The following is a 25274-nucleotide window of genomic DNA, read 5'->3' on the forward strand; positions in this document are numbered from 1 at the left end:
GAGCCCACCAAATGTCCCATTCTGCAAACGGTGCTGCACCAGTTGAGTAGTCCTCGACTTACGACTGGTTGAGTAGTCCTCGACTTATGACCAGTTGGGGGTTGCGGCATTAAAAAGGTTGAGAACCACTGGACTAGACAGTTATCCGAAATGACTTGAGCAGGGGGCTGGACTAGAAGACCTCCAGGGTCCCTTCCAGCTCTAGTCTATTCTAGTCTATTCTGTTCTGTTCATATTGTATGTTGCTAATGGTCATCTTTTTCTCTTTTCTTCCTTCCCTCCTTCTCCCCCCCCCCCCCCCGCATTAGAACCCTTTCCAGATAATTAGGTCTTTGTATACTGGGTTCAAAGTAAGATAATTTGAGCCTGGTCTTTTGCATCACAATCTTGGGTTGACTCTTAATTTCACCCTTCCAATTCCTCTTTGCCCCCATTTGCTGATTTAAAAAAATACTTCTATAGTTGCACTCCCCTCCCTTATAACGACAACAAATCCTCTGGGCTGCACACAAAACAGTAAAAAGAACAGGAACTTCCAAATCTTGAAGATATAAATAAATTAAACGTCATTTGTGAGTGCAAAGGCTGAGAAATAAAAGTCATTAATGCAGAGGCTCCAAGAGAGAAGAATCAATACATTTCTAAAAGCAACCTAACCTAATTGTCACGTTGTTGTTGTTGTTGTTAATTGAGAAGTCGTGTCTGACCCATCGCGACCCCATGGACAACGTTCCTCCAGGTCTTCCTGTCCTCTACCATCTTCTGGAGTCCATTTAAGTTCACGCCTACTGCTTCAGTGACTCCATCCAGCCACCTCATTCTCTGTCGTCCCCTTCTTCTATTGCCCTCAATCTTTCCCACCATTAGGCTCTTCTCCAGTGAATCCTTCCTTCTCATTAGGTGGCCAAAGTACTTGAGTTTCAACTTCAGGACCTGGCCTTCTAAAGAGCAGTCAAGGGTTGATCTCTTCTAGGACTGACCGGTTTGAACGCCTTGCAGTCCAAGGGACTCGCGGGAGTCTTCTCCAGCACCATAGTTCAAAGGCCTCAATTCTTTGTTGCTCATCCTTTCTTATGGTCCAACTTTCACAGCCATACATTGCAACTGGGAAAACCATGGCCTGGACTATACGCACTTTTGTTGGCAGGGTGATGTCTCTGCTTTAATTGTCACATTACCCAGCAGTAAAGTGAACATATCTTCCAGGTTACAGATGTCGTAACGTTATATCAAGTGCCTTCTTAGCGCAGTAGGCAGCGCGTCAGTCTCATAATCTGAAGGTCCTGAGTTCGAGCCTCAGAGAGGGCATAGGTTTATTTTTTTTTAAAGGGGGGCGAAGGAAAGAATATTTTAGCGGCGTTTTTAAAATGACATAAATTATCTCGCTGGGCGGAAATGGCAGGACACAGCTCGCATTTCCCTCGAGTCTTCTAAAGGGAGCTTTGCAGCTTTTGGATTTGGGGGGGGTGGCTTGGAGAAGGAGGGTGCTGGGATTCTCACAGACACACAAGCACAATTTAGTGGGATCTTTTGCAGGCTTCGCAATTTGGTTGCAAATATCTTGTTTCTTCCGCTCGAGAAAAAGATGCAGCCACTTCCTTTGGAGCACCATTGGCTTCTCGTTGCAATTTAAAGTGACAATAACGTTCTTTTCTCTCCTCTCCTCTGTTTCATTGAACAAATGCATATTCTCATGCAGAATAAAGTTAGATAAACTGCGAGGTTTTTTAACTTGCCCGGCTAGCTCAGTCGGTAGAGCATGAGACTCTTAATCTCAGGGTCGTGGGTTCGAGCCCCACGTTGGGCGAATGGTTTTTCTTATTTGCTTTCCCCCTCTTTTTAAAATAATCATTACCGGCATAGAGAGTTAAGATGTTTTTTTTTTAAAAATGCACGCTTTAGCCAGGACAGATCTCAGAAGAAACGGCCTTCGCCACAATTATTCCGCTCCCTCCCCCCCAGAGATGTTTTACAGCAGTTTAAAAAGATGAATGCATCTCATTGAGGATGGAGTGTTCAGAAACGGAATATAGGGGTTAAAACTGTATCGGGAAACAGTTGCAAAAAAAAAAAAAAGAAAGAAAGAAAATAAACACCTTCATGTAAGGATGGGAAAAAAAAAAAGTCTACTTAGCAGAGGATGGTTTCGATCCATCGACCTCTGGGTTATGGGCCCAGCACGCTTCCGCTGCGCCACTCTGCTCTGCGCGAAGTTGTGGCTTATTGAAACGCCTCAAATGACGCTGCTTCTATTTGCCAGGATCTTTTTTTTTTTTTTTAAAAAAAAGCCTTTTCTACCTCTGAAACCCCTGAAAGGGAACAGCTTGACATTGGTTAACTGAGTTTTGCCCAGTTTACGACCATTCTTGCCACAGTTGTTAAGTGAATCACTGCAGTTGATAATTAGTGAGTTTGTTGTTAAGTGAGGCTGGCACCCCCCATTGACTTTGTGGGAAAGGTTGCAAATGGGGGGGGGGGAATCCCATGATTCCTGGACACTGCAACCGGCCTAAATATGAATCAGTTTGCCAAGTGTCTGAATTTTGATCACATGATCGTGGGGATGCTGCAAAGGTCGTCACTGTGAAAAAGGGCCTTAAGTTCTTTTTTTTAGTGCCGTTGTAACTTTGGATGGTCACTAAATGAACTGTTATAAGTCGAGGACTACCTGTATTCTTGGGTCCATACAGTGAATGTTGTTTTTGGTTTTTTTTAATCCTCCAGTTTGAATGTGTCCAGCTATTTGATTTACATCCTAAATAAATAATAAAGTTTGGATTCCCTACACCAGGGGTCCTCAACCTATGGTCTGCGGCCGACCACTGGGCCATGGCCTAAAGGCCGCCGGGCAGGCTGGCCAGTGTGTGCACTCACCCCCACTCGCGCTAGCACCTACAGACTCGTTTGCGCATGTGCGCAGGGCTAGCAGCAGTAGTGGCTAGCGCCTGTACGCATGTGCATTCAGGGCCAGTAGCATGCACAGGTTGCACACTTAGTTTGCTCATGCATGCAGCGCTAGGCTAGCAGTGGCGGTGGCTAGCACCTGCATGCATATGCAAATGGGGCTGCTAGTGCCGTGCAGGTTGTGCGGCCCGTTTGCGCATGCTCACTGGGCTAGCAGCAGCAGCGGCTAGCATCTGCGCGCCTGCACAAACGGGGGCGCTAGCGCCGTGCAGGTGCGTGCAGTCCCATTTGTGTGCATCCCTGTTCCCAGCTGCTGCTCTTCCCTCCGGATTGCCAGCATGACCTCTGCCCTACACCCCTTCTTTGGTCAATATGACAGCTGTTTTTTTTTTTTTTTAAAAAAAACCCAGTTTTTATTTATTTATATCCTGCCTTTATCGTTTTTATAAATACAAATAATATCTCGACGGACGACCATAACTGAGCCTCAGATTTATGTTGCTAAGTGAGACACTTGTTAAATGAGCTTTGCCCCGTTTTACAATTTATTGGGGTGTCCAACTTTAAGACTTGTGGACTTCAACTCCTAGAACAGTGATGGCAAACCTTTTAGAGACCAAGTGCCCAAAAACTGGCCCCGCCCCCACCCTGCCTGCCCGCAGGGCCATTCACCGCCTCCAGGGCCTGCCGCAGATCGCCCAGGCAGCCCAGCAGCGCCATGGCGGCCATGCCCTCTGCCCGCATCCTGCAGCATCAACTGTGCACGATGGGGCATGAGGCCAGATTCTTGTCTACGCTGCCTGGCTGCCATGTTCTTGCCTGCGCTGCTCCGCATGGGCCACGCTTGGGGGCGACTCTCCTCCAGGGGGGCTGCTGGTGAGGAGGGGGTCATGGGGGGAGGCAAGGCTGGGGCAATGGCACGTGTGCCCACAGAGAGGGCTCCGAGTGCTGCCTCTGGCACGCATGCCATAGGTTCGCCACCACTATCCTAGAATTTCCTCAGCCGGCCATGGAATTCTGGGAATTGAAGTCCATCAGTCTTAAAGTTTCTAAGTCTGGAGATGTAGGAGATGGGATGGAATTGTTTGATGCTATTCCAGGAGATAGGACAAAAATAATGGCCTTACAATCTGGCCTGCCTCTCTTCGTTACTCTGCAAAAACAGTTATATTGCTCCTCCTCCTCATTAACAGAACCAACCCCACTGTAGAAGAACACACATCCTTTTTAATTAGCTGATATATCATCAGAAATACTCTTTAAGAGGGTATAATTTTGCTCAATGGCAATAAGAAAACTTTGGGTATCAAAAAACGTGGTTACAGCATCCCATGTTAGAAGGCGTTCTTTTATAAACATTTTAGTCACAATTGATGATATTTGTTGTTGATATTTAGAATTACATTTTTGGTCTGCAGCTGTACACGCGCACAGTTTGAATTCTGTTGCTTGCTGTCTCCTCAATATTGTGCTCTTTGGGAAATCTCCATCTTTCTCTTCCTTCTTTCTGCTTTTCCCAGCTGTTGCCTTTCAGTTTTTTTGCCTCTCCCTTCTCTCTCTTTTTCCTCCCTCTCTGTCCCAAACCAGCTCTTCTCTACTTCTCTTTCTGCTTTTCCCTGTGGCTTTTTCCTAATCCCCAAAGCTGCTTTTTGAATTCCTGTTTCCAAAATACTTTGCCCTTCTAAATTAAGGTTTTCTTCCCTCCCCTCCCCTTCAGATAAAAATTAGGATTGGCAGCCCTTTCTTTTTCTTTTTTCTCCTTTTCTCCTTTCTCCTCTTTTCTCCTTTTTTCTCCTCTCCTCTCCTTTTCTCTCCCTTTTCCTTTCCTTTTCTTTCCCTTCCCATATTTAACACCCATTCCCTTCATTGAATATCCGCTGAATATCAATGTCCGTGCGCCATCTGCTGGTGGCCCGAAGAGTTGCAGCATTTGGGCTGTAAAATAGACTATATATATATTGCTAGTCCATGTTGAGATCATTGACACACACTTCCCACAAGTTACAGGTGAAATGTAACAGGGCATTTAAACTCTGAGTAAGAGTGAGGATAGAAAAAGACTATGTCAGGAACTTGTGACTCAGAAAACCAAATCATTTCTATAGTTAGTCTTCAACTTACAACAGTTTGTTTAGTGACCGTTCAAAGTTATAACGACACTGAAAAAAGTGACTTATGACATTTTTCAAACTTACAAACATTGCAGTATCCACATGGTTAGGTGATCAAAATTCAGACACTTGACAATTAGCTCCTATTTATGATGGTTGCAGTATCCAGTGGTCATGTGATTAATTTTTGAGAACTTTGGACAAGCAAAGTCAATGGGGAAGCCAGATTCACTTAACAACCATATTATTAACTTAACAACTGTAGTGATTCACTTATCCAATGTGCCAAGAAAGGTCACAAAATGGGGCAAAATTTAACAATTGTCTCAGCAACAGAAATTTTGGGCTCAATTGTGGTCACATGTCAAGGACTATCTATTTTACTGACCATATCTCAAAAGTGTTATGGCTAGGATATTGACCTAATAGGAAGGGATAAATAATATTATGGTCACATAGATCGGTTAATCTAAAATTTTCTAATGTCACCTATAATTTCCACTGTTTCTGCCTTTGTTTTTTTAAATAAGCAAATGTATATAAGCCCTGGTTTACTTTTGCTTATGTGGGCTTAGCAAAGTATTAAAAGCTTTGCTGTGGATCCAGAATATAGTGTATTATTGCTTGTAGACATGTAAATAAAATTATCTTGTATCTTTAAAGCCCAATTTTAGCTACAACATATGCTTTCTCTTACTTTTCTAATTTACTTAACAAAATCACAAAAAGGCAAGGGTTTCTTCAGGATATACTTATTTTCACTGAGGGAAAGAAATATTTCTTTATGTATAATTAAACTTTCATGCCATTAGGAATTGTCCATTAAAATAATTGCTGAACTGGTACTCATCTTCTAATTAAGTTGGAAGTGTTGTAAAGAGTTGGTAATTGACTGTATTATCAGCTTTGGTGGCAAAATTCAATTAGTAAGTGGTTTTTAAGGGTTAGGAAAAACACTCAATAATCTACAAAGAATCACACTATTCTTTGTAATGTTTATCTTGGTAGTGGCCAGTTCTTTTCTTATTTCTATTGAAAACCCAAACAGAACAATTTCATTAAATCATATGGAAAATTCCTTGATGAAAAATTAATATAACCCCTCCCCCCAAAAAACCATCAAACTCTAAGGTGAAAGACAAATTCAATTGAGTTTGTTTTTACTTCATTACCTATATAGATAATTTATTTCCTAATAAATTACTTTTGGATGTACTAATCAAATTTGTACACAAATATTCCATGTAACTATTTGAAATGTTTGTACAACTTCATCAGATTACTCATTCATTCTTGTATATGAAAATGGCTGCACATATACACCCAATTACTATTCACTTGTTCAAAATACAATCTTGTTCTTTTTCATTTCTTTTGTATTAAATGCTCTCTAGTGTTGAGTGAAGGCCTCAGTATAATTATGTAGATTTTGGGGGTGAAGATGCATCCCAGTAAGCCAGCACTGGAAGACAGGATAGAGAAGATCTCCACAGCCACCATGTACTTCCCTTTGGTGCTCAGGTAGGTGGGAACAAAGGTCAGCCAAACACTGCAGAAAACCAACATGCTGAAAGTGATGAACTTGGCTTCGTTGAAACTGTCTGGTAACTTCCTGGCTAGGAAGGCCACAGTGAAGCTGAGAATAGCCAAGAGGCCCATATAGCCCAAGACACAGTAAAACATGGTGATAGAGCCTTCATGACATTTGACTATGATTTCTCCAAGGAGTGTCTCCATGTCCAAATCTGGAAACGGGGGAGAGGTTCCCAGCCAAACAATACAAATAGCTACTTGAATGAATGAGCAGAAGCAGATAATAGAATAGGCCAACTTTTGCCCCACCCATTTGTGGAATAGGCTTCCTGGCTTTGATGCTAGGAATGCTACAATGACAGTGATGGTTTTGGCCAATATAGAAGAGATTGCAATAGAGAAAATGATGCCAAATGTAGTTTGTTGGAGAAGGCAGGTTGCCTTATTGGGCTGTCCAATGAACAGAAGTGAACAGAGGAAACAGAGAAAGAGAGAGACAAGCAGAATATAGGTGAGGTTGCGATTGTTGGCTTTGACAATGGGAGTATCCCGTTGCTTGATGATGATTATAAACACCAAAGCTGTAACTAGGGAAAAGAGAAGAGCTAGAGAAACCAGAATAATGCCCAGTGGTTCTTCAAAGGAGAGGAAATTCAGTGACTTTGGAATGCACTCATTGTGAGCTTGGTTTGGAAATTGATGCTCTGGACAACTGTCACAATTCTCCATGTCTGAAAAGAAGAAAAGAGTTTCTGAACAGAATCAAACCTTTCCCAACTTTCAGAATTGCTTGTCCAGATATCCCTGCAATCTAAATGTTTCCTAAAATTTTCTATAGCTCTCTATTCAATCTACATTTTAAAAATGAGTGCTGTAGGAAAAAAAATATTTAGATTTTCCTCCCAAATATGCTTTTTCACGAGGCAACTGGACTTTCTTGTTTTTTTTTCTTTGAAGACATTTTGCTTCTCATCCAAGAAGCTTCTTCAGCTCTGACTGGATGTTGGAGAATAGCAGTGTAGAAATAGGAGAGTAGAAAGTGTCATATTTGATGACTGCTTGTTTAATGTGAGTTAGATTCTACCTCAAGGATAGAGACATGGGCTAGAACAGGGGTAGGCAACCCAAAACACTCAAAGAGCCACTTGGACCCATTTCCCACCAAAAACAAAACATTGGGAGACGCAAAATCCTTCTGATATCTAAAATGAAGATAACATTGCATATATCCCTTTTTACCTTTATTTTACCTTTATTTATGTATCTCATAAAGGTAAAAAAGGATATATGCAGTGTTATTCTCTCTCTTTCTGCCCTTGGTCTGCCAGTCCTCTTCCCCCATTCTCTTTCTTTCTCTCTCTCTCTTTCCTCTCCTCCCCCCTCTCTCCCTCTCTCCATCTTCTGCTCACCTGGCAAGCTGGCTTCAAGCTGTTCTCCAACAAGAGAACAGGGGTAGGCAACCTCAGCTCTTTTATGACTCATGGACTTCAACTCCCAGAATTCCTGAGTCAGCATAGCTGGGCTAGCTAGCTCTCTCCTGCCCTTCCTGCTTCCTGCAGAGACGCAGCAAAGGGAGGAGCCCTGCCCCAAAAGCTTTTCAGCTTGTTGGAGAACACCGTGAGTCCACTCTCTTTTACACACCCCCACACCCCCACACCCCCCCCCACACACACACACACAGAGAGAGAGAGAGAGAGAGAGAGAGACAGAGACAGAGACAGAGACAGAGAGGTGCCTCTCTCTTTCTCTGTCTCTCTGCAAATGGCAGAGGAGGCTGGGAGCCACAGGGGAAGGCTCAAAGAGCCACATGTGGCTCCGGAGCTGCTGGTTGCCGACCTGTGGGCTAGAAGATGTCACTGACATCTTTTTTTCCTGTGTGAATATATGGTTATACTGGAAGAGAGGAACCCATTTGTATTGGTTCATCACAAACTAATAATTCCCCTCTGCTTTGAGCAATTGTAGGTTTTTGCTTGTTGTGATGACCTGTCCTTATGTCCTGTGTGCAACATTTTGCTTCTCCCATAATCAACTCATGGTGCTTTCCTTCCAGGTTTCTGATTTCATCCTACTTTAAATGAAAATAAAATCAAGTAGAAACATTTTAGTACCCTTGGTAGAGAGTCGCAAAAAAGCCGAGCAATATTGGATGAAATTAAAATTTAATTCAATAAAATTTAAAAATTAATATAAATTTTTATCTTAGGATTCGTGGATAAAGTGGTGGCAAAAAAAGGCACACGGTGCTTTAGTTTTATGTGTTAATACGGTGGCACAATTTTTGTTATGGACCCTGCGATACACACATCAAGAGAATGGTTAGCTAAGGTCAGGACTGGCAATGATGGCTAAAATTAATAGCTCTTGAGAGAGAAAAATCACTGAAGAAATTCCTCTATAATTGGAAGCCTTTTGTGGATTTTTTACAGGAAATGTTAAAAAGTGTTAAAAAAACCCACCAAATTATGATTTGATGGATTTGATAACTGTTAAAATGCACATTATATGATAGTTTTAGAGCTGAATTTAAGTGTTTCTTATATCCTTGGAAGAAGTTGGAAGTCAGAATTTGTATATCTATATCTGTCCATCCATCCATCCATCCATCCATCCATCCATCCATCCATCCATCCATCCATCCATCCATCCATCCATCCATCTATCTATCTATCTATCTATCTATCTATCTATCTATCTATCTATCTATCTATCTATCTATCTATCTATCTATCTATACCTTTTCTTCTTATCTTTCTGTCTCTATTTATTTTTCTTTCAACTGAAAATTTATGTTAGTTTTTATACATATATATATTTTAAATAATAATAAAATAATATAAAAAGAAGACTGATATAGTGTTGATATTATTAATACAAAAAGAAAAGGGATTCAAAGAGAGAGAGAGAGAGAGAGAGAGAGAGAGAGAGAGAGAGAGAGAAAGAGAGAGAGACAGAGTGTTCTGTTTAAATGTTTTCAAAAGCAGAGATAGTATGACTTCTTCTAATTGACCAGACCAATGACTAGAGATAAAATGAAGGATACCATACCTGAGAGATGTTCATTTGTTTTTAATGTTTAGCGGCCATTAACCTAAACATCTTCAGATTTCGTTATTCAAGCTAGGAAATGGTGAACAAGCTGGCTTGAACTGCATCAAGAAACCAAGCAATAATACTGAAGAGTTTTTTTTTTTTAAAAAAAAAACAGGCTGCAGAAATGAACTTTCAGACAAGATGCTATGACTCTTACCCATTTGTCTGGATATCATCTTTTTTGGACACCAAGCACAAGCATAGCAGCAAAATTTCCGTCCTTCGATCTTGTTCTTTCTTTTTCCAAGAGGACAAGGATTATTACATAACGAGACAGGAGGTAGCTATCCCCAAATAAAGAAAGTGGTCAGTATTAACCTTTTGTTTTTTGTTTGATTTTTGTCTAATAGCCAATGAGTAAGAATGAAGTTGGTGACAGCCAGCCAGGCCATGAAGCAGACTCAGACAATTTAACCTTGGAAAGGTGGCTGAAACCAGGAAGATGTATTTCATTTATTTTTTTAGTTTAGTTGACGTTTAATGAATGAAATACATTCCATATGCATATCTAAAGTTGATTATTTCCCCAATTCTTCCACATTCAAGGTGTCAGTTACTAACTATAAAACTCTAAAAGTATAGGCCCTGAAGAGCAGTGGTGGCACAGTGGTTAGAATGCAGTATTGCAGGCTACTCACTGCTCACTGCCAGGAGTTCGATTTCTTTGATCCTGACCATCTCCAAATTCAGCCTTCAGTCCTTCCCAAGTTGGTAAAATGAGGACACAGATTGTTGGGAGCAATATGCTTACTTTGTAAACCGCTTAGAGAGGGCTGTTAAGCACAGTGAAGTGAAATATAAGTCTAAGTGATACTGGTATTACACGAGGCACTGCCTGTCCCCCATAGTATCTGCCTGTTTGGTTTGATCTGGCATGGTTGGCACAGTCTGGGTTCCATCAATGTAACAATGCCATTTATTGGGACCATGGAAGGGCATCTTCTCTTTATCAGCACCTGCCATCTGGAATAAAGCTTCTCCAAAATCCAAGTGGCCCCCATTCTATGTCTGTTTGAAAGGTCTGAAAATATGCTATTTACCCAGACCATTGGCAAAGAGGATGGATAGCCTTTTCTGTTTTTTCTTTGTTCAAATCTAGGTTGTTTTCTCTACTGTCTCCGCTCTTTTGTATTGCTTTGTGTCTTAGTATGGTTCCTTGTCTTTATATACTTTTAAAAATTTGTAACTCATACTATGGTTCTCCTATTGGTATATTACGATTTATCAATTGTTTGTATCTTATGATTTATGATTGTATTTTATGATTTATGATCTATGACTTATCACTCAGTTGTTTGTATATATACACTGAGAGCTTAGCACCGGAGACAAATTCCTTGTGTGTTCAATCACACTTTACCAATAAATAATTCTATTATCAGGAATGAAGGTTTAGATAACAATACTTCCTTCAGTTCTGCAACCTGATGCTGTAGATCCCATATTCAATAGAGGAAAATACATTTTTTTGCGCAGGTTTGGAAACTCTAAAGCAGTGTTTCTCAACCTTGACAATTTTAAGGCATGTGGACTTCAACTCCCAGAATTCCACAGCCAGCATTAATTGTCAAGGTTGAGAAACACTGCTCTAAAGAATTAGAATGTCTACCATTAAACAGTCCAATAATACATCTGCTTTTGCACACCTTTGCCATAGATGGACCAAACTGGACTTGGAGCCTATAAGATAGTTGCTAAAGGAACTATCTACGAGCTAAACTAACTATGGGCTAAAGGAAAGGCTAGGGGTGTAAAAAGCAGTGTATATTAACTCAGTTCTTTTAGCTCATGTTATTGTTATGGTACCTGAGTGAATTCATGATGCCACTGGATTTTGTCTTGACGAATGAGGAAGGATTTTCCTGAAGGAGCTTGTGGATCTATTTCTCCAACTGGGATGTTAATATAAGAGTTGTTTGGAAAAGTGACCAGGTTTACAATGTCAAATCCAGCTTGTAACGCTCCATCTTCATTTAATTTAATTTCATCTCCAACATTGTTATTGAAAGAAATTCTCTGCAGAAATGGGTGGAGCTTACAGAGAAAAAGTGTAAGTCTTAAAGAGAAACAAATACACTTCCTAATGATCTCAAATAACACCTGTTTTTAAAATTTGGAGTCTTCCCCCCTCCCAGGAATAAAAAAAAATATGAAGGACTGTAGTAGTTTAATTGTTCTTATTGGGACATAATCCATGCTAGACATTGAAATCTCTTCCAGTATTCAGTGATTTTCTTCAGTGATGTTTACCTAGCTGGCCTATCTAATGATTTGTTGACATTAACAGAATAATAGAATAACAGAGTTGGGAGGGACCTTGGAGGTCTTCTAGTCCACCCCTTGCTCAAGCAGGAAACCCTATACTCTTTCAGACATATGGCTGTCCAATCTCTTCTTAAGAACCTCCAATGTTGGAGCACCCACATCTTCTGGAGTTAAGTTGTTCCACTGATTAATTCTCCTTAATTCTAGGTTGGTTCTATCCTTGATTAGTTTTCATCTATTTCTTCTTGATCTGTCTTCAGGTGCTTTGGAGAATAGCTTGACTCCCTCTTCTTTGTGGCAGCGCCTCAAATATTGGAACACTGCTATCATGTCACCCTAGTCCTTCTTTTCATTAAACTAGACATACCCAGTTCCTGCAACCGTTCCTTATATGTTTTAGCCTCCAGTCCCCTGATCATCTTTGCTGCTCTTCTCTGCAATCTTTATTTCCTTAAGTCCTGCTACTCTGCTGTAACTATAGAGAATCTTTTTAAAGAACATTGATAAAGAGAAATCTTACCTGCCAGGCTTCTACAATCTTTGATTGCACTTGATCCTTGTCCTTTTGTAAGTTCTGATGTGTCCAAATTGTATAAGCAGCTTGTAAGGCTTGAGCCAAAGCATAGACAGCATTATAGATACTATAACTATGGCCAAGCATGCCGGTTTCAAAGAAGGGTGCAGGAAGGTCCTTTAATTTTTCTTCTCCAGTGCATTCTTTATCTTCAGAAAAATCATTTTTTGATACTGAGCAGCCAAAAGCTTGCCTCCATACATCTTTAATAAAGCCATCTTGATTTGACCCAGAAGGGGTGACAGTCTGTATATATGGTTGGAAACCTGGAAGTTGCTTTTTGCTAATGGAGAAGGAAATAGCCCCATGGAACATTTGCATATCAACAGCTCTTTGTAAGGAATGTAATGTGAAATCATTTTGAGCCATTGTGATCCACACTTTTCTTGCAGAATATTGCTGTGAAAAATTAGAAGGTGTCAGAGGAAAAAATTTGGTCACCAGTAGAGTAGAGGCCAGCCACATAAAGACTATATTTTCTCCATGTATAATAATGGCATTAGCTGTTTTCTCCGTGAACACAGCAACGTGGCTCACCGTTCGTTCAATCATTTCGAAGAGTTGATAAAAATGAAAATTTCTGTCAACCCTTTCGGTGAATTCGGAGCAGATTTTATTTTGCGAGAGCATGGGTTCCAGGGTTTGTATGAAATGTTCTCCATGTTTGTCATCTACAGAGACAAATCCTACCCATCTCCATCCAAAGTAGAGAAGGAGCTGGATTAAACCCTCGTACTGGAGAGCTTCATCCGGGGCCATGCGATAAAAAGAGGGGAAACGCGATTCATCAGTCACTGCCAGTTCAAATGATCCATATGAAATCTAAAAAAAAGAAAGGAGGAGTGCGAGAAAGGAAGAACGACAGAGAATGATACATTTTTTAAATTGATTTATACCACTTTATTTTTAAAAATATGGATGCTTAATTTTTTTATTTTGTTTCGAGATCTCCCCAAAAGGGAGATATCCTTTTTGAATCTTATATGTCTGTCTGTCTATCTATAGTATTATCATAATTATAGTCCTCATCATTTCAAATCTTTTTCTTAAAGATAATCTAAGTGCATGTAGTCTTCAACTTATAACAGTTCATTTAGTGACTGTTTCAAAGTTACAGCGGCACCGAAAAAGTGACTTATGACTGTTTTTCACATGACCATAGCAGTATCCTCATGGTCACATGATAAAAATTCAGACATTTGGGAGCTGACTCACATTTATGACCGTTGTACTGTCCTGGGGTCATGTGATCACCTTTTGCGACCTTCTTGACAAGCAAAGTCAATGGGAAAACCAGATTTACTTAACAATTGGGTTATTAATTTAACAAATGCACTGTTTCCCTTAAGAATTGTGGCCGTAAGAAAGGTCGTAAATGGAGCAAAATTCACTTAATAAAGTTAACTTAGAATTAAAAAATTTTGGGCTCAGTTGTGGTTGTAAGTCAATGATTACCTCTATTTGAATTTAAAGAATCAAATCTTTTAGTTCTTCCCAGGTCAATATTTCTTCCATGTATTGTCCCCCACATTTTATAAAACCCAGATGTTTGTGTACATTATGCTTAATATATATGAATTGAAATCAGTAAGGCAGTTAATGACAGCTAGCATAAGCCTGGAGGTTCAAACAGCTATGCACTAAAATTCTGTATCTTACTGAAAGCAACGATATACTAAAGAGAAACATGGATTAACCGAAGTCCACACTTTACCCTAATTTCTTTACTTCTATTTATTCTAATTTCTTTATGTCTCTTTACTGATAACCATCAAGTTGCTTCTTGAAGGGGAAATCCAAAGCAGACCATCTGTGTGATTGTTGTAATTTTGAGATTTTTATTTATGGGTCTAACCTGTGGGATCTTGAAAAGCTGCAAAATTTCTGCCATGCGTATGGAAGTTTCAGGGCTCATCCCTCCGATGATTCCCATAATTTTATTTAAAGTCCCACAAATATAGTTGGGGACAATTTTATGCAACTTAAAAAGCAGGTCCAGAGTAGTACGATAGGTCATTAATGCATCAGAGTAGCTGTCATAGATGTGGAATCCAAGAGTGATGTTGGGCAGGATGTGAGGATCCTTGTTGATCTCTTTCACAGCAAACACTAAAGCCAAGATGTGTTGGTAGAACTTTGTTATCACACTGTAAATAAAGTGACTTGCTTCAAAAGAGAATTGTGCTATGCATTATGCTACTAAGGAAGAGATATCCAATGAAAAAAAAGTAACAGTAAACATGTTCTGATTTTGCCTTCCTAGACTGTCCTTGCATTGTGTGTATTAGAGATATTGCCGAATTCCAACAATTTATCTCTTTAGATTCAAGATTCATATCTTTATATGAAGTATAAAGAGGTATTTTAACTGCAATACCAAAAATCATTAAAGGAAAGTCTTCAGCATAACTGAATATAAAGTCATGCATGGAATAATTGGAGAAACCATGAAAGACTTTATAGAAGGTTGACATGATAAAATTCCTGAAATAGCTTAATAGTTGTCATGTAGAAGAGGTTTACAAAAGAATTCTCATTTTTCCTGTCCTTAGAAAGGAGAGTTTATTGTCATATTATACTCTCCATGCAAGTTTTAGTCCTTACTAAACTGTTATTCAATCCTTAACTACAAAACATTCATCTTATAACTATGAGGACCTCGTGCACAATGAGATCAAAAGTGTTGTAAAAAACTAAACATTTTGTCCTTTGAAATTAAAGAAAATAATTGATGGCATTAATCACTAATTCTCAGAAGGTATGTCCCCAGACTCTGAAGAGAAGACAGGTTACTCAGTTGGAAGAAACAGAATGGGTTGATTTTTCAATGAGATTTTTTCTAATTTACTGTAGAAAGAATCTAAGCTGAGTGGAATAAATTTGGGAGAAAATATTACAGATCTTATTGATGAAGAAGGTAAAGCTGAAGAACATAGCCGTATGGTTATGAATTCACTTTTCCTTCCATGTCCTCATTCCTTCTTATTTCTTCAGAAAAGATTGCGAGTAAAAGAGCCCACATTTCTACCCTTCTTGTGAACTTTTGTGTTCAACTTTGAAATGCTCTTTCAAAGATTGCAAGATGCCCCATAATCTTTTTGAAGTAGATCAGGTGGACTTCAAGCTATTGTAAAGGATATGTCCATGACACCTTATATCTTTAAATATATGGTACATTGAAAGAACTTCCCTATTTTATATGGATGGAAAGAACAGAGATAGATTAGATTAAAATCAGATAAGAGAGTGATTTCTTACAATGGGAGGTCAACTGATTCTTCAAAAGGATGTCTGTTGAAACTAAATTCGGGGAACAAGTAATGGACATGGGACATCAATCCACCAATGAGAAGTTCTCCATCCTGGTACCATTCCTGTGGAATTTTAAGGGCTTCCTCTCCAGTGCATTTAAGAGGTTGTACCTTCATGGCCAATCCTTGAAGCAATAATACGGCAATAATACCCAACATTCCTGCTCATTTGCTCTATCCTGTATTGCCGTGATTCAAACAGGATGCTATAGACAGTGATACCACTGCTTGGTATCTGTCTTAAGAATATGCCATGCTTCAGTATTTGATCTGAACTCTTGTCTTAAGCTTAACTAGGTCTGAATGTCTTGATGCCAAAGTGTGAAAGAACAGAGTTGCTCTCAACTCTAATCCTGTACCTAATTTTTCATTCTTTCTTAACTTGCAGTTTAAAGAACCACCATAAGACCTTGGCCACCACAATATTTTCTCTCAGTCTCTCAGCACTGAATTTCATTTGTCTTATACAAATTCTTCCAAGACAGTTGTCCTGTTGAGCTGATAGAACCAGTGAGTTAGCATATTGGTGTGAAGTATGAAGGCATATATCTCACATATGTGAAATGATGCAGCTAGTTTAATTTATTGAAATTAAAAGAGAATTTATCAGCTGCCAAATGGACTTGGCATTGTCTAATCAACAGTTTAAAAATATTAGCACAAAAGCTACAATGACTATATATACATATTTGTGCTATGAACAACAGATATAAAACCCTAAGAACCCAACCAATGGCAGCAGTTCTCTTATTGACTTTGGAATGGTTGGGGAACACTTGAACCAGTTTTGAAGAATGGCCCCCAGCAGGGAACAATATATTGGAGATATATATCTGTTCTGGGATTTCCCCCTGATAATTCCTTCAGAAGCATCTTGAGAGCCACTGAAGGATTGACCTGGTGATTTAATCACAGTGTGTGTGATAACTTGAGATATGGTAACTTCTCATTGAAATGGTGAAGCAAACATGTTTGTGAGATGCCACAGGAAGCTTTTGCCATTTGCTCTGGGAGAAGCTTGAAGAGCTGATCTTGAGGTCTATAATTTCTCAGAGTGGCCTGTTAAACGCAATCAAAGAGGAAGAGCAGAAAGATAAAACTGCTCTAATCCACATACAATGGTAGTCAGAATTAGTATTAAATGCACCTTTAGTAAGCTAACATATTTAGGAACTGTTTTTAATCCCTCATGATTATCTATTAGTATTGGTTGATCAGCAGATGCCATGAGATAGAAAAGTTCCTTCTAAATGGGAAGTCATAATATAATATAAAAAGGAAATGGAGCATCTACAGTATATAACACATTCCCACAAAATGGATACACACACAACTTTATCAAAAAGTCCTTGACCACTCAACCCAATACAGCACAACCAACACAAACCCTAAAAAGAATTATACTGCCATATAACAAGAATATCTCAGAAACTGCAAATAGACCACTACAACCACATGGAATCAGCATAGCAAGCAAGCCAACTAAAACCCTTCAAAACATCCTAAGTAAACCCAAAGACCCAGCAGCCCCAGAAGAAAGGGTCCAGCCTATTTAGATGTTCCAGAAATATACTGATGGCTGTACTGCAAAACATTTCCAGAATGTCACATCACGTGCAGTACGATGGATTAAGGTTTCATTAAGACTTTTGGAAAGTTCCTATCTAGAAGCTAGAAGTTCCTAACATGAAGCTAGAATGTGATGATTATTTGAAATTTGTTTTGCATTTTGTTGATAGAGATTTTATTACACTTCTTATGACTGTTGCCAGCTGTCCAGAGTTATGTATATAAGAAGGGCAGCCATACAATTCTCTAAATCAATCAACCAACCAATGAAGCAATCAGACACACTCACACAAACCCACAGAGAGAACAATTTTAGGTTCCTAATCTTTAACCTATTGTGATGGTAAAAGGTATCTACTATTATATACCTGCAAGCTACATTCACTGCCAAACATATGAGATGTCCCCTGTATATATGAACTGCTGTGGCCCAGAAAACCAAACTGTTTCTATTCACTTCTCTGAAAGATTATGATCTAGCAGGAATAAATAATATTACAGTCACATAGATGGGTTTCTCTAAAATATTCCAACATCAGATATAATTTTCACTGTTTCTGCCTTTTTTGTGTTTTGCCTTTATGCTTTAGTATGCCAAAGGTATATAAGCCAGGGTATACTTTTGCTCATCATTGCTCAGAAAACTAATAATATTCTGAATATATATTGTATTATGATTTATATGTATACAAACAAAATTATGTTATATCTTCAGACTGATTTGATTGCTTTACCTGAAATCAGGATCACAATACTACCCTACCTCCTCCTTTTCTAATTTATCAAGCAAAACCACAAAAAAGCAAGGCTTACATTTGGAAATACTTGATTTCACCTACAACAGAGAAATCTTTCTTTATTGTATTAAAAGTTTCCTGTTATCAAGAACTGTCCATTAACATAATTCCTCAAAAGTAATATACAGCTGGCAAGATTTATGTATTGAGTTAGGGGTCAAGCAAAGAGTTCAGTAGTGAATGTATTATCAGCTTTGGTGACAAAATCCAATTAGTCAATGGTTTTATAGAAGACAGAAAAATCACTCAAGAATCTAATGAATCTTGAGGTTTGTTCATAGTCTATTCTTTCTAATGTTGATCTTGATAATGACCCAGTTCTTTTCTTACTCATAGAATTGATATATAAAACATTGAAAACCCCAAAAGAACAACTAAATCATACAGAAAATTGCTTCCCTGAAAAAAGATTAAAGTACTCCTCTCCCCAAATAACCATCACCATCCATGGTGAAAGAAAGTCAAATTTATTCAGACTTTATTAGCTACATGGATAATATGTTTCCTAACAGATTTACTTTTCTATTAATTGAGTGTGGAGAGAAAAATTCAAAGTGGCCCTGTCAGATTACTCCTATATGAGAGAGGTAATACTGTACATATCCAATTAGTATTTGCTTGTACAAATTAGATTTTGTTCTTTTTTCTATTTCTTATATGTTAAATACTCTCTAGTGTTGAGCTCAGGCCTCAGTATAATGATATAGATTTTGGGGATAAAGATGCATCCCAGTAAGCCAGCACTGGAAGACAGGATAGAGAAGATCTCCACAGCCACCACGTATTTCCCTTTGGTGCTCAGGTAGCTGGGGACAAAGGTCAGCCAAACATTGCAGAAAACCAGCATGCTGAAAGTGATGAACTTGGCTTCATTAAAACTATCTGGCAACTTCCTGGCTAGGAAGGCCACAGTGAAGCTGAGAAGAGCCAACAGGCCCATGTAGCTCAAAACACAGTAAAACATGGTGATGGAGCCTTCATGACATTCTGTGATGATTTCTCCATAGAGTGTCTCCATGTCCAAATCTGGAAATGGGGGAGAAGTACCAAGCCAAATGGCACAAATACCAACTTGAATGAAGGAACAGAAACAGATAATAGAATAGGCCAACTTTTGCCCCACCCATTTGTGGAATAGGCTTCCTGGCTTTGATGCTAGGAACGCTACAACAACTGTGATGGTTTTGGCCAATATAGAAGAGATTGCAATAGAGAAGATGATACCGAATGTTGTTTGTCGGAGGAGGCAGGTCACCTTATTGGGCTGTCCAATGAACAGAAGTGAGCAGAGGAAACAGAGAAAGAGGGAGATAAGTAGAATATAGGTGAGGTTGCGATTGTTGGCTTTGACAATGGGAGTATCCCGTTGCTTGATGAAGATTATAAACACTAAAGCTGTAACTAGGGAAAAGAGAAGAGTCAGAGAAACCAGAGTAATGCCCAGTGGTTCTTCAAAGGAGAGGAAATTAATTGTCTTTGGAATGCACTCATCATGAGCTTCATTTGGAAATTGATACTTTGGACAATTGTCACAATTCTCCATGTCTGAAAAGAAGGAAAGTGTTTCAAAAGTTTCAGAATTGCTTCTCTGTATTTACCTGCAATGTAAGTGTTGTCTAAATTCTTTTGTAACCCTCTCTTCAACCTTTTAAAAATGAGCACTGTAGGGAAACACTACTTAGATGTTCTTGGCATTTTCAAGTACACTAGGTTTTATAACATTTCTGAGCAATGACATGTCCCACTTTCTAAACGTGTGCCAAATAGTGGAAAAGAGAAAAGAGATTTTTGATACTTTAGATCCTGAAAAACTTGCAGTAGCACAAGAAGATAGGAGAACAGGAGTTACTTGATTACTGCTTCCTTTATGTGATGTGCACCATCATTTGAATGTGATTCAATCTCAAGGATAGAAAGGTGGAGTAGAGCAGAGATCCCCAACCTCCTGGCAATGGCCTGCTACTGGGCCGTGGCCCATTTGGAACTTCTGTTCATTGGCCACATAGGTGGCAGGTAAGCAAAGGAGGAAAAGGGTAAGGAAGAGACATCAGTGATGACTGCCACTTGCGCAAATGGAGTTGCTCATGCACGCCTGCCACTCACATAGAACTTCTCCCTCAACACCCTTGCATGTCCACCAAACCGCAAAAATTGGGGACTGCTAGGGTAGAGGACATCACTGATATCTTTTCCTTTTCCTCCTTTGTGATGCATTAATACAGCAAGCAATAATGTTGAAGAGATTCTTGTTAACTGGGATTCAGGCTTTCAGACCTGGTTCCATTGGGATGCCATGAATCTTACCCATTTGTCTAGATATCATCTTTTCTGGACACGGCGCACAAGTGTAGCAGCAAAATTTCCGCCCTTCGATCTTGTTCTTTCTTTTTCCAAGAGGACAAGGGTCATTACATAATGAGAGAGGAGGTAGCTATCCCCAAATAAAGAATTCAATGTTAATATTTTGCTTATGTTTTTGTCTTACAGCCAATGAATAAGAACAAGACTGTTGACAGTCATTCCTGCCATGTAACAGACAATTTAACCTCCAAAAGGTTGCCAGAGCCTGGAACATAACCGAAGTTGCATTTGATTTATTTTTTTATTTAGCTGAAGATAATTAATGAAATGAAGCCCACATTTATATCCAAACCTGGATTATTTTCCCTATTGTTCTCCATTCAAGGTACTGGTTACTCCCTTTATAGCCGAAGAAGACATAAGGCCTTACATGATGTACTGCCTGTCGCACATAGTATCTGCCTGGTCTGATCGATCTCATAGAGTTGGCACACTTCAGGACCCATGAATTAAACAATGCCATTTATAGGGATCCTGGCACATCCCAAATTCAAATGGCTTCCATCCTATTTCTGTTTCAAAGATCTCTGAAGAAATAGTGCTTGCTCAGGTGTTTGGCAAACATGATCAATACCACCTTTCTTTCTTTTTCTTGTTTACATACAAGGCATTTTCTAAATCATCTCTGTTCTTTTGATTTATTTTGGTGGCTTTGTATTGTTTTTTGTTTTTAAATATTTTTAGCAACCTATAAACTGCCCTGCCTGCCTGCCTGCCTGCCTGCCTGCCTGCCTGCCTGCCTGCCTGCCTGCCTGCCTGCCTGCCTGCCTGCCTGCCTGCCTGCCTGCCTGCCTGTCTGTCTGTCTGTCTGTCTGTCTGTCTGTCTGTCTGTCTGTCTGTCTGTCTGTCTGTGTCTGTCTGTCTGTCTGTCTGTCTGTCTGTCTGTCTGTCTATCTATCTATCTATCTATCTATCTATCTATCTATCTATCTATCTATCTATCTATCTATCTATCTACCTACCTACCTACCTACCTACCTACCTACCTACCTACCTACCTACCTACCTATCCATTTATCTACGTATCATCCATCTGTGTCTCTTGCTACCTCAATCATCTCATCTCATCTCATCTCATCTCATCTCATCTCATCTCATCTCACCTCACCTCACCTCACCTCAACTCTCTCTCTCTCTCTCTCTCTCTCTTTCTTTCTCTTTCTCTCTCTCTCTCTCTTGTCTACTTATCTATCATATATCTAATTTTAAATCATCTATCTCCCTCTTAATGCCCATATTATTGTTATTGTACCTGAGTGAATCCATGATGCCACTGGATTTTATCTTGATGAATAAGAAATATTTCTCCAGGAGGAGCTTGCGGATCTATTTCTCCAACTGGGATGTTGATATAGGAGTTGTTTGGGAAAGTAACCAAATTTACAATGTCAAATCCAGCTTCCAATGCTCCGTCTTTATTGAATTTAATTTCATCTCCAGCATTGTTGTTGAAGGAAATTCTCTGCAGAAATGAATGGAGCTTGCAGAAGAAAAAGCATAAGGGTAAAGAGAAACAGATAAGCTTCCTAGATTTTTAAGTTTGGAATCTTTCTTCCCCCTCAACAAAGAAGTATAGAGGACTGAAGTAGTCTATTTGTTATATTGGAGCATAGTCCACCTTACAGACAAAATCTCTTTTGGTACATGTTGATTTTCTTCAGTGACAATTGAGAAAGGTAATTGGAAAAGAGCAAGAAGAAACTATGGGAAGAAAATCTATTGCAGACAAATAGAAATCCAGAAGTATATTAAAGACCAGCTTTGTTGATGTTAAAGGAGGAAAAAGCTGAGATGTGTAGGCAAAAGACAACGCATTCAGTGGGTCAATATTTGTAATGTATTAATCTTGAAGGAAGATAAATATGCTTAGATAGCTGATCTACAATGATCGGTTGACCCATTAAGAAAAAGTATAAGGATTAAAGAAAAACAGATAAGCCCTTAAATTGCCTCAAACAATACCACTTTTTAAGTTTGGAATCTTTCTTCCCCTGGAATGAAGAAGTATAGAAGACTGAAACAGACTGGTTGTTACACCTTCCAGACAAAACTCTTTTGGTACATGTTGATTTTCTTCAGTGACAATTGAGAAAGGTAGTTGAAAAAGAGCAAGAAGAAGCTATGGGAAGAAAATGTATTGCAGAGAAATAGAAAGGCAGGAGTATGTTAAAGATCAGTTTTGTTGGTATGAAAGGAGGAAAAAACTGAGATATGTAGGCAAAAGACAATACCCACCTACCGTACATATTCGTAATGTATTAATCTTGAAGGAAGATGAATGTCTGTGATCCTTAAATAGCTGACCTACAATGATCATTTGACTCTTTTAGTGCTGGCACTCTGTTGTAACCAAGGAGAACATTTAAAGAGAGCCCTGAGGAAGACAAAATCTTACCTGCCAGGCTTCTACAATCTTTGATTGCACTTGATCCCTGCCCCTTTGTATGTTTTGATCAGTCCTCACCGTTTGAGCAGAATGTAATGCTTGAGCCACAGCATAGACAGCATTGTAGATACTGTAACTATGGCCAAGTATGCTGGTTTCAAAAAAGGGTGCAAGAAGGTTCTCCAGTCTTTCCTTTCCACTACATTCCTCATCTTGAGAAACACCATTATTTGATGGCGAGCAGCCAAATGTTTGGGTCCAGAAATTTCTAATAAAGCCATCTTGATTTGCCCCAGAAGGGGTGACAACCTGTATAAATGGTTCGAAACCTGGAAGTTCCTTTGTGCTAATTGAGAAGGAAATGGCCCCATGGAACATTTGCATATCAACAGCTCTTTGTAAGGAATGTAATGTGAAATCATTTTGAGCCATTGTGATCCACACTTTTTGTGTGGACATTATCTGTGAAGAATCAAAAACCATTGGGAAATAAAAACGGATGCCTTGTAGAGTAGTAGCCAGCCACATAAAGACTGTATTTTCTCCATGTATAATAACTGCATTTGCTGTTTTCTCTGTGAACAAAGTAATATGCTTCAAACATTGTTCAACTAAGTCAAATACTTCGGAAGATTGTAAATTTCTGTCAATCCTTTCGGTGAATTCGGAGCAGATTTTATTTTGCGAGAGCATGGGTTCCAGAGTTCGTATGAAATGTTCTCCATGTTTATCATCCACAATGACAAGTCCTATCCAGTTCCATCCTAAATACAGAAGGAGTTTGACTAAACCCTTGTACTGGAGAGCTTCATCAGGGGCCATGCGATAAAAAGGAGGGAAACGTGATTCATCAGTTGCTAGCAATTGAAATGAGCCATATGAAATCTAAAAGGAAGAAAAAAGGAATAAGAAAAAAAGAGAATGATAAAGAGAAAGCATTGATGGATATTTTCTGTTTTTATTGATTTAAAACACTTTATTTTTCAAAATATGGTTGTTTAATATATAGAGATCTCTCTAAAGCAGTGGTTCTCAACCTGTGGGTCGGGACCCCATTTGGGGTCGAACGACCATTTCACGGGGGTCGCCAAACAAGTCTGTCCACCATTTTTTCCCCCTTTTCTTTGGCCATGCCCCTGGCACCCGGTGATGTATAAGTGGTTGGGGGTCACCACAACATGGGGAACTGTATTATGGGGTCGCGGCATTAGAAAGGTTGAGAACCACTGCTCTAAAGGGAGATATCCATTCTGAATAGTATATGCCTGTCTGTCTGTCTGTCTGTCTGTCTGTCTGTCTGTCTGTCTGTCTGTCTGTCTGTCTATCTATCTATCTATCTATCTATCTATCTATCTATCTATCTATCTATCTATCTATCTATCTATCTATCTATCATCACCATCATCATCTTAAGTCTTCTTCTTGAAGATAACGTAAGTATTTGAATTTAAGGAATCAAATCTTTAGTTCTTCCTAGGTCAATATTTCTTCCGCGTATTATCCTCCACATTTTATAAAATCCAGATGTTTGTGCACATTATGCTTAAAATATATGAATTGACACCAATAAGGCAATTAATGACAGCTAGCATAAGCCTCCAGGTTCAAACAAATATGCATGCATAAAATTCTGTATGTTTTGATTCATCTTATTGGAAGAGAAACTTGGATTAAGTCCACACATTACTCTAATTTCTTTATTTCTCTTTATCCTAATTTCTTTACATCACTTTACTGATAAACCATCAAATTGCTTCTTGAAAGTGAAATCAGGAGCAGACCATCTGTGTGATTGTTGTAATTTTGAGATCTTTATTTATGGGTCCACCTGCGGGATCTTGAAAAGCTGCAAAATTTCTGCCATGCGTATGGATGTTTCAGGACTCATCCCTCCAATGATTCCCATCACTTTCTTTTCAGACCCACAGATATAGTTGGGGACAATTTTATGCAACTTAAAAAGCAGGTCCAGAGTGGTACGATAGGTCATTAGTGCATTGGAGTAGCTGTCATAGATGTGGAATCCAAGAGTGAAGTTGGGCAAGATGTGAGGATCCTTGTTGATCTCTTTCATGGCAAACACAAAAGCCAAGACATGTTGGTAGAACTTGGTTATTACACTGTAAAAAAAGTAACTTGCTTCAAAAGAGAACTGCGCCATGCATTATATAGTTAGAAAGAGATAACCAATGTCAAAAATATTATGAGAAACACACATTGAGAAGAGAAATATGCTGAAATTCACAGTTTTATTATTCAAGGTTCATCTCCTATATTAAGTCTTTTGTTTAATTGTATCCTTTAACAGATATTTAAATTGATAACCCAGAAAGGTTGCAATGGATAACTTATATACCCAGAAATTTTAAA

At 39.1% G+C, this 25274-nt stretch overlaps 2 protein-coding genes and 3 non-coding genes across 5 annotated transcripts; 2 read left to right on the forward strand and 3 right to left on the reverse strand.

Moving 5' to 3' along the window:
* The first annotated feature begins 1235 nt into the window (after window positions 1-1235).
* On the forward strand, window positions 1236-1308 carry TRNAM-CAU. The gene has a single exon. It is a non-coding gene; the product is annotated as a tRNA-Met (tRNA).
* Window positions 1309-1734: 426 nt separating this feature from the next.
* Window positions 1735-1807, forward strand: TRNAK-CUU. Its single transcript has one exon. It is a non-coding gene; the product is annotated as a tRNA-Lys (tRNA).
* A 324-nt stretch (window positions 1808-2131) lies between these two features.
* On the reverse strand, window positions 2132-2203 carry TRNAM-CAU. Its single transcript has one exon. It is a non-coding gene; the product is annotated as a tRNA-Met (tRNA).
* A 4177-nt stretch (window positions 2204-6380) lies between these two features.
* Window positions 6381-15414, reverse strand: LOC120317465 (vomeronasal type-2 receptor 26-like). Its single transcript, XM_039364113.1, has 6 exons — window positions 15378-15414; window positions 14336-14589; window positions 13171-13302; window positions 11448-11657; window positions 9799-9925; window positions 6381-7279 (listed from the first exon to the last, which is right to left on the reverse strand). The coding sequence occupies exons 1-6, from the start codon at window positions 15412-15414 to the stop codon at window positions 6381-6383; spliced, it is 1659 nt and encodes a 552-aa protein (XP_039220047.1).
* A 3389-nt stretch (window positions 15415-18803) lies between these two features.
* Window positions 18804-23726, reverse strand: LOC120317469 (vomeronasal type-2 receptor 26-like). Its single transcript, XM_039364122.1, has 4 exons — window positions 23529-23726; window positions 21771-21998; window positions 20462-20588; window positions 18804-19702 (listed from the first exon to the last, which is right to left on the reverse strand). The coding sequence occupies exons 1-4, from the start codon at window positions 23724-23726 to the stop codon at window positions 18804-18806; spliced, it is 1452 nt and encodes a 483-aa protein (XP_039220056.1).
* Window positions 23727-25274: the final 1548 nt, after the last annotated feature.

Source organism: Crotalus tigris, unplaced genomic scaffold, assembly GCF_016545835.1.
Source record: "Crotalus tigris isolate CLP2741 ecotype Arizona unplaced genomic scaffold, ASM1654583v1 scf7180000019652.295055, whole genome shotgun sequence".
Taxonomy (NCBI): domain Eukaryota; kingdom Metazoa; phylum Chordata; class Lepidosauria; order Squamata; family Viperidae; genus Crotalus; species Crotalus tigris.

What these genes read in the sequence shown, in the direction of transcription:
- LOC120317469 (XM_039364122.1), bottom strand. Translation starts at nt 23,726, where the DNA reads ATGGCCCCTGATGAAGCTCTCCAGTACAAGGGTTTAGTCAAACTCCTT. An exon ending in GAAATTTACAATCTTCCGAA is followed by an intron (nt 21,999 to 23,528) that starts GTATTTGACTTA and finishes TTCTTCTGCAAG; the next exon opens with CTCCATTCATTTCTGCAGAG. An exon ending in GGCATCATGGATTCACTCAG is followed by an intron (nt 20,589 to 21,770) that starts GTACAATAACAA and finishes ATTTGGGGATAG; the next exon opens with CTACCTCCTCTCTCATTATG.
- LOC120317465 (XM_039364113.1), bottom strand. Translation starts at nt 15,414, where the DNA reads ATGTTCTTCAGCTTTACCTTCTTCATCAATAAGATCT. An exon ending in TCTACTTTGGATGGAGATGG is followed by an intron (nt 11,658 to 13,170) that starts GTAGGATTTGTC and finishes CCATTTCTGCAG; the next exon opens with AGAATTTCTTTCAATAACAA. An exon ending in GATGATATCCAGACAAATGG is followed by an intron (nt 7,280 to 9,798) that starts GTAAGAGTCATA and finishes TCTTCTTTTCAG; the next exon opens with ACATGGAGAATTGTGACAGT.